The 12,547-nt window shown below is 47.3% G+C and overlaps 1 protein-coding gene across 1 annotated transcript in view; it reads right to left on the bottom strand.

Moving 5' to 3' along the window:
* Nucleotides 1-295: 295 nt before the first annotated feature.
* Nucleotides 296-12,547, bottom strand: part of CNTN2 (contactin 2) — a 33,501-nt gene continuing 21,249 nt past the window's right edge. The window contains exons 10-23 of the mRNA XM_075115607.1: nt 12,394-12,523; nt 11,358-11,508; nt 10,950-11,077; nt 10,405-10,580; nt 10,146-10,266; nt 9,714-9,872; nt 9,434-9,583; nt 8,619-8,689; nt 8,192-8,426; nt 7,638-7,753; nt 7,088-7,274; nt 6,621-6,733; nt 6,364-6,532; nt 296-5,652 (exon numbers count right to left, since the gene is read on the bottom strand). Of these exons, the coding sequence (XP_074971708.1) occupies nt 5,543-5,652; nt 6,364-6,532; nt 6,621-6,733; nt 7,088-7,274; nt 7,638-7,753; nt 8,192-8,426; nt 8,619-8,689; nt 9,434-9,583; nt 9,714-9,872; nt 10,146-10,266; nt 10,405-10,580; nt 10,950-11,077; nt 11,358-11,508; nt 12,394-12,523 (2,016 nt within the window). The 3' untranslated portion in view covers nt 296-5,542. The remainder of the gene's footprint in view (nt 5,653-6,363; nt 6,533-6,620; nt 6,734-7,087; nt 7,275-7,637; nt 7,754-8,191; nt 8,427-8,618; nt 8,690-9,433; nt 9,584-9,713; nt 9,873-10,145; nt 10,267-10,404; nt 10,581-10,949; nt 11,078-11,357; nt 11,509-12,393; nt 12,524-12,547) is intronic.

The following is a 12,547-nucleotide window of genomic DNA, read 5'->3' as shown; positions in this document are numbered from 1 at the left end:
GCTCTAACTAGACCCTCAACACCGCAGTTCCTTGCGCCACCGACAGTCTCTCCTCTTCTGGTTGGTTATCACTATCATGGGATAGAATTTGAGTTTACTATATCTTAATTGACCTAACTTTTGCTGAGGTTCCAGCTCCATGCGGATGGGGTCTCACTGGGCTCCTCGTTTGTATTAGTCCTCGCAATTGGCAATCAGGAAAGATATAGTCCTGGGCCAGCGGGACCTCTGAGCGAGCAAGGTACTAATTGCATTTAAAGCTGGACAGAAGTACTCCAGAATCCAGTAGTTGTCTAAAGTCTCTGAAGATCTTTATTTATGAACTGCGTGCTACTGTAGCCAATAAATGACCATAATTACAGTAAGTACAGTATGCTTACAATGTTTCCCATTGGGTTTTCTTAAAAAAATAGCGTACAACAAAGTTACTGAGAAGAAAACTGCCCTGTTTGGATGTGGTGAAGCTGGATTAAAATATTCACAGCAGAGGGTTTCTGTGGATGGGGGATAGCTTTGCAGGTTTAGAGCAGATGGGATTTAGACCCCCCAGGCATTAGCTGAATGTGATGCCTGTGTTATCCAGCTGATTCCTTAGGCAAAGATACGAGTGTCTCCCATTCAGGGCACAACGTTTAATCTGTCCTGCTGCAAACGTGAGCTGTTCCCAATTCAAACTGATATAGCTGAGTGCCGAATTTAGCCCAGACAACCTAAAACCAGGAGTGCAATCTTCAGTCTGCGAGTTCAATAGTATCAGGTAGAAATTATTTTATGTTAAATATGAATAAATCAGAACTGTAAAGCTCCTCTCGTTTGGGAGTCTCCAAACATTTCACCCTTGTTGCATACTCCTTACAGCACCCTTATCAGCTTGGTTTTTACTACTGACAAGTAAGATGGACCCTGTGAAATCAGATGACTTTCCTTAGCGAGCCATTACAGTGGTGAGAACAAAGCCCACGGCCCTTCACTCATCCCTGTAAGTTAATCTCTAAAGCAAGTGCTCAGGGCAATTAAATGTAGGGGGTTCTTAATGAGACAGGAAATTGATTTGCAACTTAATGCAACAGTGTAAAGCCAGTAAACTCTGTTAAGATGTTGAAACCTAAGTTTTCTCCCCCAGATCTGAACACCTTTCCTTTTAACCCCTCTGCTTGGTTTTAGGAAGCTCTAACTGGGTTTCCAATAGACTTCTTCCACATCTTTTTCTCCTGTTAGGGGCTCTGGCTAGGCTTTATATGTAGGGTTTTTTTATAGCCTGGATAAAGTTTAACTAAGTACAAATGCTGCATTTGCATGTGCAAATCCTTTCCTGTGGGTCACCTAACCCCCTGCTAAATAAAATGGCAGAAAGGACTGCCTTAGAGAAGAAAGTCTTTGTCTTAATGTGGCTCGTGCCTATGTACAAAACCTGAGCTGTCTTGTCTGGAGCGGGGTTTAGCCTGTAACCATCTGGGCCTGAACTTGGCCTTTCTCATCTACCAGCGTTGCAAGTGGAAAATCTTTTCCATCCCTCTCCTTCCCCAGCAAGCCCTGTCCTTCACCCGGGGTGTTTCCCTGTGCGTACCTGTAGTGTTCCGTAACGTGCCACTATCTTGTCTGCTCTGCGGCTTTGGAGTATCAACAAATTCCCCCAAAATTTAAAAAAACTCTGTGGGGGAGAGACTGCCTGTTTACCATGTGCACTTTTCAGAGTTTCTTTGTACTAATGCTCAGGAAACATTGAAGTCAGCTGAGCTGTGGCTGGCCGAGTTAGGTAAGGACTGGGTAGCAGAGACAGCGCAGGGACAAGGACAGGTTGCCACTGTGGACTCAGGCAGTGACCGGTCAGCCTTGCTGAAGCTCTGATACCCTGTGTGAGCTGCAGTCGTGCCTTTGACAGCAGTGTGAGTACACAGAGACTTTCAGACTGCAAAGAACTTGCAGATACGGCATGACCTGCGTGTGCCTCGCTTTTCAGGAAGGGAAACTGAGGCAGTGAGTGGTGAAATAAGTGCTTGGAGCTGTAGGTGGAGTCAGTGGCAAAGCTGGGATTAGAGCAAGTGGTCGTAAGGCCATTGTGGTTATCGCTATGTCATACCTCTTTGCTTCTATGTTTAATCCTTAAAACGTTGCAAAAGCTCAGGAGCATTTTAATTTAAAATGCACACTGATGAAACCATATGTAGCGATGATTTACCTTTTCAAAAACGAGGTGCATCTTGAATTCAGGTTGAAGGCATTTAACTTTCATGGGGATCTACTTGTCACTTGAAGGCTTTAGAAAATACTGTCCCATCAGTTTTACAAATTAGAATATATTCAGCCCGTTTGCAACGCAGAGCAGCACTAACCGGAACATTTGAAATCCACCTCCTGTAGTTTTTCATATCTTATAAAAAATGTGCCTGTGATCTAGTTTAACAAAGAAATGTATGGAAATATATTAACCTTCCCAGGGAAATGTTGCAGGCGGCTGCTATTTAAAACCCAGTGTCACTGCGGCACTTACATACTGTTTTAACTGTACAGTAAAGCTTCTTGCTTTCCAACACTGTGAAGTTCAATAAAACAGAAAGCGCCACTAGCGATGCCAGACACATTTGGAAGCATCTGTTGAGACCAAGTTTCTGCAAGAGACATGCACAGCCTGTGGACAGACCTAAGCTGATGCTGAGCCTCAGCCCTTGAGTTTCGCAGGGGTACCTTGCTTTGCTTTGCTTGTGAGAGCTCGTCCAACACGTGGGCCATCAAAGTGTGTTCTTCAGCCCCGGAGGTGTCTCCTGTGCACCTCTTGAAGGGAATTAACTGTGTCCGTGGGCATGCAGGCATAGCAGCCCTGGGGGAGAGCCGGTGTCTTGGCTTCTCTGAATGGGACTGGTGGTGCACAATGGGGCGAACACAGCTGGCTTTGTGTAGAGTCTGTGCCCGAAACCGGTATGAACCCCATGACTGCAGCTGGGCTGTGCTCCGAAGCAGCTCTCTCCTGCTCAGTGGTCCCTCCTGAGGAGCGCAGCAGGCTTCTTCAGTACAAGGGATTTCTATTCAGGTCCCCCCAGCAGAGTGCTGGCTACCCCACAGGCTTGGACCTGGGGAGCCTCCAGCATCCGCGTCTCTGTTCAGTGAAGGCTCTGGGTGCGTCATTTAACCTCGCTGCTTTGTTGGTCCTCTCCTGAATCGGGCACGTGATTCTGCAGGGCTGCTGCGGGCTTCACCCAGCAGTGCTCTGAAGCTCCATACGTCCAGTTAGTTTATGCCTCCTAAATATTGTCATTATGGTTACTGCTAGTTCTGCATGTTGATCAGGTAACTGTTGCCCAAGCCCTAATTTGCTTTGCTTTTGAGCTAACACTGAATTCCTAATTTTCCTTTTGTCCCATTTTTTGTGGGAGAAGGGCTGAAGGCCCAGCAAGATGGAGGTGATAACAAAAACGCTGAATTAACAACATAACATATTTCACCAAACAAAGCTTCCAAATGTCAATAAAAATATTTAAAAATCTTCACGAACATAAATCATACAAAAATAGAATTTATATTCAGGTGTTGTCCTTCTGAAAGAAGTGTTTCAACCTGCTACAGGGACCGAGGGGTAATTCATGGAGAGCTGCAGAGGGACACGGAGGAAGCTGAGGCCAGGCTCCAGGGGTGATGGCTCCCTCACCTGCCTGCCTCAGCCTGCCATAGCCTGCCATGTACTAGTGGGAGCTGTCGTCTTCCCTTTTCCACTTTATCCCAGGTGTTATTTCTAATGGAACCAGTGAGGTACCCTTTCCTTTTGCTGCAGCTGTGCTCTAAATGTTTAGAATCTTTCATTAAGTTTATTTTTCTTTGCCTGTTTCTTAAAACATTTCTCTTGTTTGCTAAACACATAGGAGCCCTCCTTCCTCAGCCCGGAGCCTTGCCGTTTGCATCGCACGGTGTGAACCTGCTGGTGCATTTACCTTCTTGCTTCCAGGGTAGCTGGATGCTACCAGACTTTTTACCAGATGCTATAAAAAAATGTGATGGGACATTATGGGTATATACAATAGGCATAACTCCGGGATCCCAGGGATTTATGCATGTAATCTCTCAAATGCTCACTAAGGCCTAGGGCACGGTAGTTTTAAAATGATTAGCAAGGGCAAGGAATTGGCATCTAGGGTAGAAACTGCACGTCAGTGCCTTGCCATTGTGTGGTCCTGCGAGCGTAGCCCTTGTCAGGTAATTCTGGAACTGAGCTTGCTCAGGCCGGCAGTATTGTCCGCTGGGAAGGAGGAAGGTACAGGCAGGTAAAGGTCCCTAAAAGCACGCTTGGGATCTAACCGGCAAGCAATGTAAATCAGCTTCTCGTTAACTTTGGTCAGTTGCTTTACAGGGAGATTTTAACACACAACATCTGTTCCCAACCATTTTACTTAATGGTGGAGCTCAACATCCCTGTACTTCTTTGGGGTAGCAGCCCTCCCATTCGCATTAGCTGTGTGACCCTTGGACCTGAAAACCAGACTGACTTACTGGCTGGATCTCAGTCTTGCAGTCCCAGGTTGAGACTGGTATTTTGGCTGGATAGAACCGTTTGTGTAGGGTGGTGAATCTGACTGAGTCCAGATTTTCCTGTTGCCCCAGTGATGGCTTCCTTGAGTCTCCAGCTCTTCGCTATCTTAGGTAATATTCCTTTTACTTCCTCCTTTAAGACCCTCTCTCTATTGAAGTTGGATGTGTTGGCATCTCCATGATTAGGCAGAACTGCCTCTCCAAATTAGTGGATGCTGGAAAAGTAACTCCTTTTCGCTTACCCCTTCTCCTCCCCAAACAAAAAGGAAAGAAGCAAACAGTATAACAAAAACACCCCAAAAAGCATGTGGGATATGGTTAACATTGAACGTTGCACCTCACAGCATAACAGGTGATACAAACAATAGGCTGGGGTTGCAAGTTAACACCAGTGTCTTAAAAAAGCTTTTCACAATCTATACTCTGTGTTCACCCATCTTCAGGATGGGGCAGAGATCAAGCTCTCTTGTGGCTCTTTCCCCTTGGCCTGGTTGCTGCAGAATTTGGCTCATATTATGGAGGGGAAAAAAAATTCCTGTCTCATAATTTGTTAGAGATGGCTATGACTGGGATTGGTATGGAACATGCTGCTCACTGAAATCCTCAGTCCTCGTCCTCCCCTTACCGCCCCCCGCCCAAAATTCACTGTACATTTTTTTTTTTTTTAAAAAAGTCAAGTTTAGCAGTCTCATTATTTTAGTACATGGCTTCATAAGGCAGAAAACCTACTGGATACAGTGTGTGGGGCAGTTGGCTGTCAGAATTCACATAGAATTCTTCTTCGTTTTACTTGTTTCTTAAAAAATTTCTAATCGGTTAAAGACCCATGTCTTGTATGAAAGCTTATATTCTTCCAAAACAAACAAAAAAAGCTGTTTCTTCCTCTCTTAAAACAATGGTGTCAAATCCTTTTTCTGTAACGCTGCTGTGGTACAAACTTGAAGTTGCAGCAGCCAAGTATTAGTAGTTCCCCGCTGGCTCGGGAGGAAGCATGTCTGGGAGTCCTCTGCTGTGCCGGCCATCGTCAGAGCTCCAGGTAGCTGATCAGGGCCACCATGACTAGAGAGTTAGTTGTAATAATGACAGCATGTGGCACTGGCCTCATCACAGAGTCTTCCACCATCATACTTGTCCCTGAAAGAAAGGGAGCGGGGAAGGAGCAACTGTCTTGTTGCACAGACACAACCTGATGCCTTGCAGAAAGAGTCGGGAGGGCTGGTAGAATGTTAATTCTGGGGTTCTGTGGGCTCGTGTTGCACGTGCCGCTGATGAACCACTCAGGATTTGAAACAAGAATTGGGAGGTGGGCCCTGAGTTCTTACACACTGATTCAAGGGAACCTGCTGGAGTTGGTGTCGGGGCCCCACAAACAGAGTCAGGATTTCACTCTTAGTGAATATAAGTTGGGCTTGTGTGGGGCCTCGAGGGCTTTGGCTGCAAGTGAAATAAAGCTGGGTTCAGCCTAGACTGAAAGGTTGCTCAGAGTCTGGGGAGAGGCTTAGCTGATGGAGGGCTGGAGAGGAATATGTCAGAAGATCCTTTGAGTGAACGGCACAAGGGAACCAAAGATCAATTCCAGAGGCTCAACCTAAAACAGTGGGGTAGGAAGTTCCCCTGCATTCCTGGAAGGGAGAGTGGGATTTTAAAACATACTAGTATTTATTGCTATTATGCCATGCTATGGCCAGGTAGGGAGGAGGTACGACTCAGTCATTTACTTATCAAAGAACAGTGGTAGCAAATGACAGGCAAGTGGTGCTGCCCGTTACCTCCTCTCTCTGAGCCCATTTTCCAGCGGTCTGTGAAGCCCCCCGTGCATTCGGGCATGCAGAGGAGCGTACGTACCACTATTTCGGAGGATGTGAACTTCTGCTGGGATTCCGTCTCCCCCAGGGCCCGTCACCCTGATCTGTACAAAGGCGTGAGTGAAGTCTTCAGGGACAGGGATGTCGATCCGGCTCTTGCTGGCCAGGTATAGTGTGGGCGCAGAGTGGGAATCCTGCCTGTAAAGCATCTGTTGGAAGAGGCAAGTCTGAGTTTATGTTCACTGTGATTTCCTTAGGGTCATTTTTAAGAGACGGCCGGATGCATGCTGCCTGTACCTTGTACCCTGTAACTGCAGACTCATCGGCCTTTGCCACCACTGGGTCCCACTTGATGCTGACTGTAGACCCAGAAAAAGTCCAGGAGATGTTGCCAGGTGGCCTCTTTGGTGCTAAGAGATACAAAACAAGACAGAGATTCAGTAACTGATGAGAAGGTTGCTCTGGTTACAGCCGTCTCCAGAGACTCTGTGACTACTCGACAAGGCTGATGGCACGACTGTGGTTGGTTTAAAGGGAAGCATCCCAGCAAACGTTACCCTGAGCACAGATCTGCTCAGGTAGGTGATGCACAGTCCCCAGGACTGACCTGAGGAAATCCAGGGAGCTGTTTTATGGGCTACTTAAAATGGCATTAGGGCACCAAGATCAAAAAGCGAATCGGGTGATCATTGGGGATCCTTTGGAGGAGGCAGCAGCCCCAGGGAGTACAACGTGCGAAACAGAGGTGGTCAGGGCTCACTCACGTGGCTTTGTTGTCGTGACATTGGTAGAAGGACTGGGGGGGCCGGTTCCAGCCCGGTTGTAAGCTCTGACTGATACGTGGTATTTCGTGTTGGGGTTTAGGCCTGTTACATGAGCCGACGTGACCAGCCCCGCTGTTCTCACTCTGTCAGCTGCCTCCTCTTTATCACCATCCTTCCAGTACCGGATCTGAATAGAAAAGGGTATGATGGGTTTAGTAATGATAGAGGCATCTGCAAATACGTCATCCACAGCCAGCACTGGAGACCCTTTGGTATTTGTTTCATGCATTTTGCTCAGTATGTTCCCAGGAATAAGGTTATAGCCTGTGTAGAAAGGCAAGCAGAAAAAAAAAAGATGTTTCTCTTTTACTAATCTCTCTTGTGAGCTGTGGTACTGGCCCCATTAAAGCCTTGTGCTCTCCATTAATTATCCTCCATCTTTGGAAACAAAGCGCTCTTTCCTTTCACCTCACTTAGCCTGGGGTAATTTTCTTTGCTGAACACTCGGCTCTCGGTTTCAGTGTCTCTCATTCCCATTGCAGTCTCGTACCTCGTAGCCCAAGAGCACTCCAGTCATGTCTCCCTGCTCGACGGGCTCCCAGGACACATCCATTTCTGAGGACAGAACAGCCTTGGCCATAACTCTGAAAGGAGCCACTTTCGGTTCTGAAAAAGACAACAAAAGGGAATAAAATCCTTTTCTTTGCTCTGGGCACCATAATCACCGTACAGAAACGAAGGGCTCTCCTGCCGCACCATTACTGTGCAGCCAGCCAGCTGGTATTACGTGTACGGAGCAAAGCAAGGGGAAGGGATTTAGGGACTTAGGAGGACAAGCAGGGCCACAGCTGTGTGCTGTGAAATCTGCATCTGCTCTGAAGCTCTGGGTGTGCAGTCACGGCTGGGCTTAGGGAAACTTCTATCTGTGTATTTGAAGTAGAAGATAAAAGTTATGCTGAAATCACTGTCAGCTGTTCTTTGAGTAAAAGGAACCTCTCCTATCGTGGGGCTCCCAGACGGACACAGCTCTGCAGGGAGCTGCTTGAGGACATGGTTGGTTGGACAAAGCGTGGTGAATTCAGGGTCACCGCAGTCTCCCTTTACCTTCTTCTGCAGAGTACACGATGGCAGTGAGGCTCTCCGGTCCCTCTCCTTTCCTGTTGTACGCTTTGATCTTCACTTCGAAGGGGGTGTAGGGACTGATGCTCTCGTTGCGGTAGACGTAGTGCAGCGACTCTGCGTGCGGCACCCTTGCTGTCAGCCAGCCCTGGGTGCCTTTCTTGCGAAACGACAAGATGTAGCCGAAGCCATCTCCGTTCTGATAGTCCCGCAGTGTTGGCTGTGAGGGGAGCAGAAAGAGAGAGGAGCCTTGGTCAGTTCAAACGGACAAGACTTCGGACTAAACACAGTGTTTGGCTTCAACCACGTATCAACGTTGTAATTGCAGCACTCATTTCCCAAAAGAAAGGGCACGTGCTCCTCCCCCGGCCCTCTCCCAGTATCCATGGCTGCTGCCATGCTGCTGACTTACCGTCCAGTTGATGATCAGCTCATTGGGAGCCCCTCCGCCTCCGCTGAGCCCAGATGGTGCCACAGTAGGTGCTGCCGGGTCCCCAAACAAAAGCAGACAGCACAGGTTGGGTTAGGGAAACAATGGTGATGAAGATGAGCACAGACGCCGCGCGGTCTGGGAGTAGCCAGGCTTTGACAGCTCGTATCAAAGTGCTTGTCTCTATATTTTCAGCTGTGAGTATTTCAGATGTTTGTGAAAATCGGGTCTAGAATACTGGCTAGTGCCTGACAAGCTTCTTTGGAGGCAGTGTGTCTCCGAGGGGACAAGAATCAAGCTCAGAAGCAGGGGTATGGGGAGAGCTTTTATTAGAAAGGAGTTAATATGCATTAGGTATGTTGAGAGCCGATCTGCTGCTGTTCGTACACCCCTTCTGCTTGCACATTCAAGCAGCAGAAGATAGAATGAACATTCACAGCCATTTGCTGGGGAGTTTACTTTGCCTTTGCAGAGCTGTGCTCTGTGATATGATAGGGCTCTTTCCCCTTTCTAAGCATTACTGCCCAGAAGGTACAGGATTTGAAGTTAGGATTTATAGCGGTTTAATGTATTGTATCTAATGCTGGTGAAGTTAGCTGCCAGCCCTAGTACTGCTTTGTCTTTGACGTGTAAATGGGCAAAGAGGCAGAAAATTTTTGATGGCATCACCTCTAGGGACACTCAAGATGACTAATTGTTTGGGACCACGGCATGCTGCAAGCCTGCCTTCCCCCTCCAGCTAGCAGGGACAGGTACTTCTGGTGCCCCGTTCTACCTCTGAGCAAGTCTGCACGTACCTGCTTCTTTGGTACGGATTTTGCTGGAGGGTAAACTTGGCTCCCCAACTCCAAGAATGTTACTTGCTAAGACCCGAAACTCATAATCCATCCAAGGAATGAGGTTCACCACCTGGGCCGTCTCTGCGTTGCCTTCAATATTTACAGGATCTATATAATCCAATAACAGGAGAGGAGAACAAATAGAGTGAGTGGCAGCGAGCATACGAGCACAGAGCACGAGCTGGTGCCCTGCAGCCAGCACGGGCCATGCCACCACTGCTGCCATCAAGACACTTACTGGTACGCATTTGCTTCCATTTGTTGGAAAGGAGGGTCCGTGCCTCGATGATGTACCTGGCAATAGGGCTGTGGTTATCAAAGCCGCGGCTCCAGCTCAGCTGGATGGTGGTGTCGCTGATGTCTCTCACCACCACGCCTCCGGGGGGGCCTGGAGGTCCTGGGATGATGGGAGACAGACAGACACGTTACTGAGATGAAAGATTTGGAGGGTTATTGCTCTTTATATTGCACAAGTCATAAATTATAATCAGGCCTTTCTTTTCTGGAGGCTACAAAGCCTCACCTCCAGTTTTGGCCTCCAGAAAACCCCTAAGCCTATCCCATCCAGTTGAAATGGTGATCGCAAGGGAAAAGTGAGCTGATCCTTTGCAAGACCATGCTGTTAGTTCAGGCTTGTAAGGAGCAGGGGACCTTACAACAGAGAAATTACCTCTGACAGTCAGCGTGGCTGACTCTGAAGCACTATCCACAACTGTCTGGGCTGTACACGTGTACCGCCCCGAGTGCTTCAGCTGGGTGTTGAAGATGCTGAGGTCCCCAATAGCTTCCTTCTGCATAGGGAAGAGAAAAGACAGTGGGGAGAGCATTTGGACATGCTGATCTCAAGCCAGCATTCAACATGGAAACAAAGAGGCTGTTAACTCGTTTTCTGTCCTTTTTGATGGGACATAATCGCCCTTTCCACTCACCGCACTGGCTCGCCGGTAGTGCCCCTCAGACTTGTCAAAGTCAATGGGGAAATCATCTAGCGACCATGTGAAGGTTAGGTCCATAGTTGGATCGTGGGACGCGTGACATTGTAGGGTAAGGTTTTCGCCTACATTGATGTCAGCACTGGATGGTGCCAGTGTGATTTTGGTGGCATCTACAGAGAAAGAGCAGGGAGGGCCGTTAGCTGCAAACGTCCATGTACCAGGTGCGTATTAATGCTGCAGAGCATCCAAACCAACTAGCGCTTTCCAGCTTGTCATCCCTCTCTAACAGCTGTAGTTTTACAGGAGGAAGATGAGGGATTACAGTGGTTAGAAAATGGAAATGCATTTCACAAGGACCAGTGGTTGGTAGGTGTGATTTGGTGGGTCAGGGAGATTTGCTATTCCACAGGCTGAAATGTCTTTGATTCCCTGAGTATTGCACTGATTTTGGGGAGTGTGAGGAGAGGAGAGATATCACATCATGGCACTCTTAGACGTTTCTTGCTTGATTGACCCCAAATCAAGGGAAACATCTCTACCTCGAACAGAGAGGATTCCAGTACTGTTGGCTTTGCCCATGAAATTCTCAGCAAAGCAGGTATACTTTCCCTCATCAGATTTGCTGATATTCTGGAGGATCAAGGTACCATCTGTGGTAATAGTCACCCTAGAAAGAAAGAAAGAGCCACACAAGAGGAAGGTTAAAATGTCTGTTCGCTCTGTACACCCGACAATTTCCAGCACTTGCTGATTTTAGAGAAATTGATGATAAAGACAGGACTGCAAAATATTATGAAGGAGTTTTCTAAAGAAGACACTAGAGGAAAAACAAAAGTGCTTATGTTCAGGAATGTAGCAGCACGCTTGGGTCAAGTCCGGACTTCTGGCAAGAAAAAAAGGTGATTTTAGCTATGGTTTCTAGGAGGAAGCTGACACTGTGCTGCTACCTGCTACTGTTGATCAGAAGTTCAGTCCCTTTGGTCCAGAGCACAGTGGCTTTTGGTGCTGCCCTTGGCTGGCATGGGATGATGACCTTCCCACTTCGGGCTGCAGGTATCAGTCGCTTCACTGGGTTTAGTCTAAAATCTGGTGCTAAGGCTACAGGGGAAAAAAAGAGGGTTAAGGAATGATTAGAAAACCCAGCTATGTGAGTGTTTTAACTGCCACCTAAAACTAGGTATTGATTCGTTGGTAGATGACTTGGTAAGGGAAGCATGGCAATATCTGGTGAGCAAGATGGAGTGATTCCTCTGCTGCCGGGTGGTTTCTAACGCCTGCCAAGGCAGGTGTTATGTGACACGCGTGTCGTACGTAGCGATGGGATATGACCCTAACAAGTGCAAGGTCTTTGAGAGACACAAGAACAGCTGCTTGTGAAAATGTAGAGGATATTCTCTTCAATATCCTGACCAAAGTCACCAATGCAGATACCCATCTCGCTTAAAACTCCTCCTGGAATTGCAGAGATAGAACTGGGTTTTATCTGTTGCCCTCATGCATTGCAATGTGTTAAAGCTGAACACTCGGTGCTTAGGGCCTCTAATTTATCTCTGGTCTCTACTGACCACGAGGAGATAAAGCTTTTAGACTAATGTGGAACAAGTTTGGTGCCAGTCCAGTTCCAGTCGCCATCCGTCAAAGCTGGCTGAATGGATACTGAACTCTTTTCTTTGACCTCTTTCCTCCAAAAAAGAGGAAGGCTGTGTAGTGGAAGAGAGCTTGTGCTGCTGCTGTCTGTCCTGTACACTTTCTAGCTAAACAGATGTCCTTGTTCTCTTTCAGCATTACTGAATTTACACAAGTTTAAATTTTAAAGAGTTGTAGAGTGTCTTGTTGAACCAGTAACTATATTTCAATGGTGAGTGAAGCAGTTTTTGTCTGCTCTTATCTTACTCGGAGATCACAAGCATAGGATATTACAAAGAGATCTAAAATGCTTCAGTGTTCCATTGAAACCCAGAGCACTGGGAAATGAGAAATTACCTTGCACTGTTAATTCAGCACTTGCATATACTGTGCCATGCTTGTTCTCAGCCACACACTGATACATGCCAGAGTCCTCCAGGACTAGCTTGGAAAATCTCAGCTCTCCACCGCTCACTTCGATGCGGTTCTGTGCAAACAAGAGGATGAACCC

The sequence above is a fragment of the Phalacrocorax aristotelis genome, chromosome 21, assembly GCF_949628215.1.
Source record: "Phalacrocorax aristotelis chromosome 21, bGulAri2.1, whole genome shotgun sequence".
NCBI lineage: Eukaryota > Metazoa > Chordata > Aves > Suliformes > Phalacrocoracidae > Phalacrocorax > Phalacrocorax aristotelis.
This window is presented reverse-complemented; position numbering and strand designations above follow the sequence as displayed.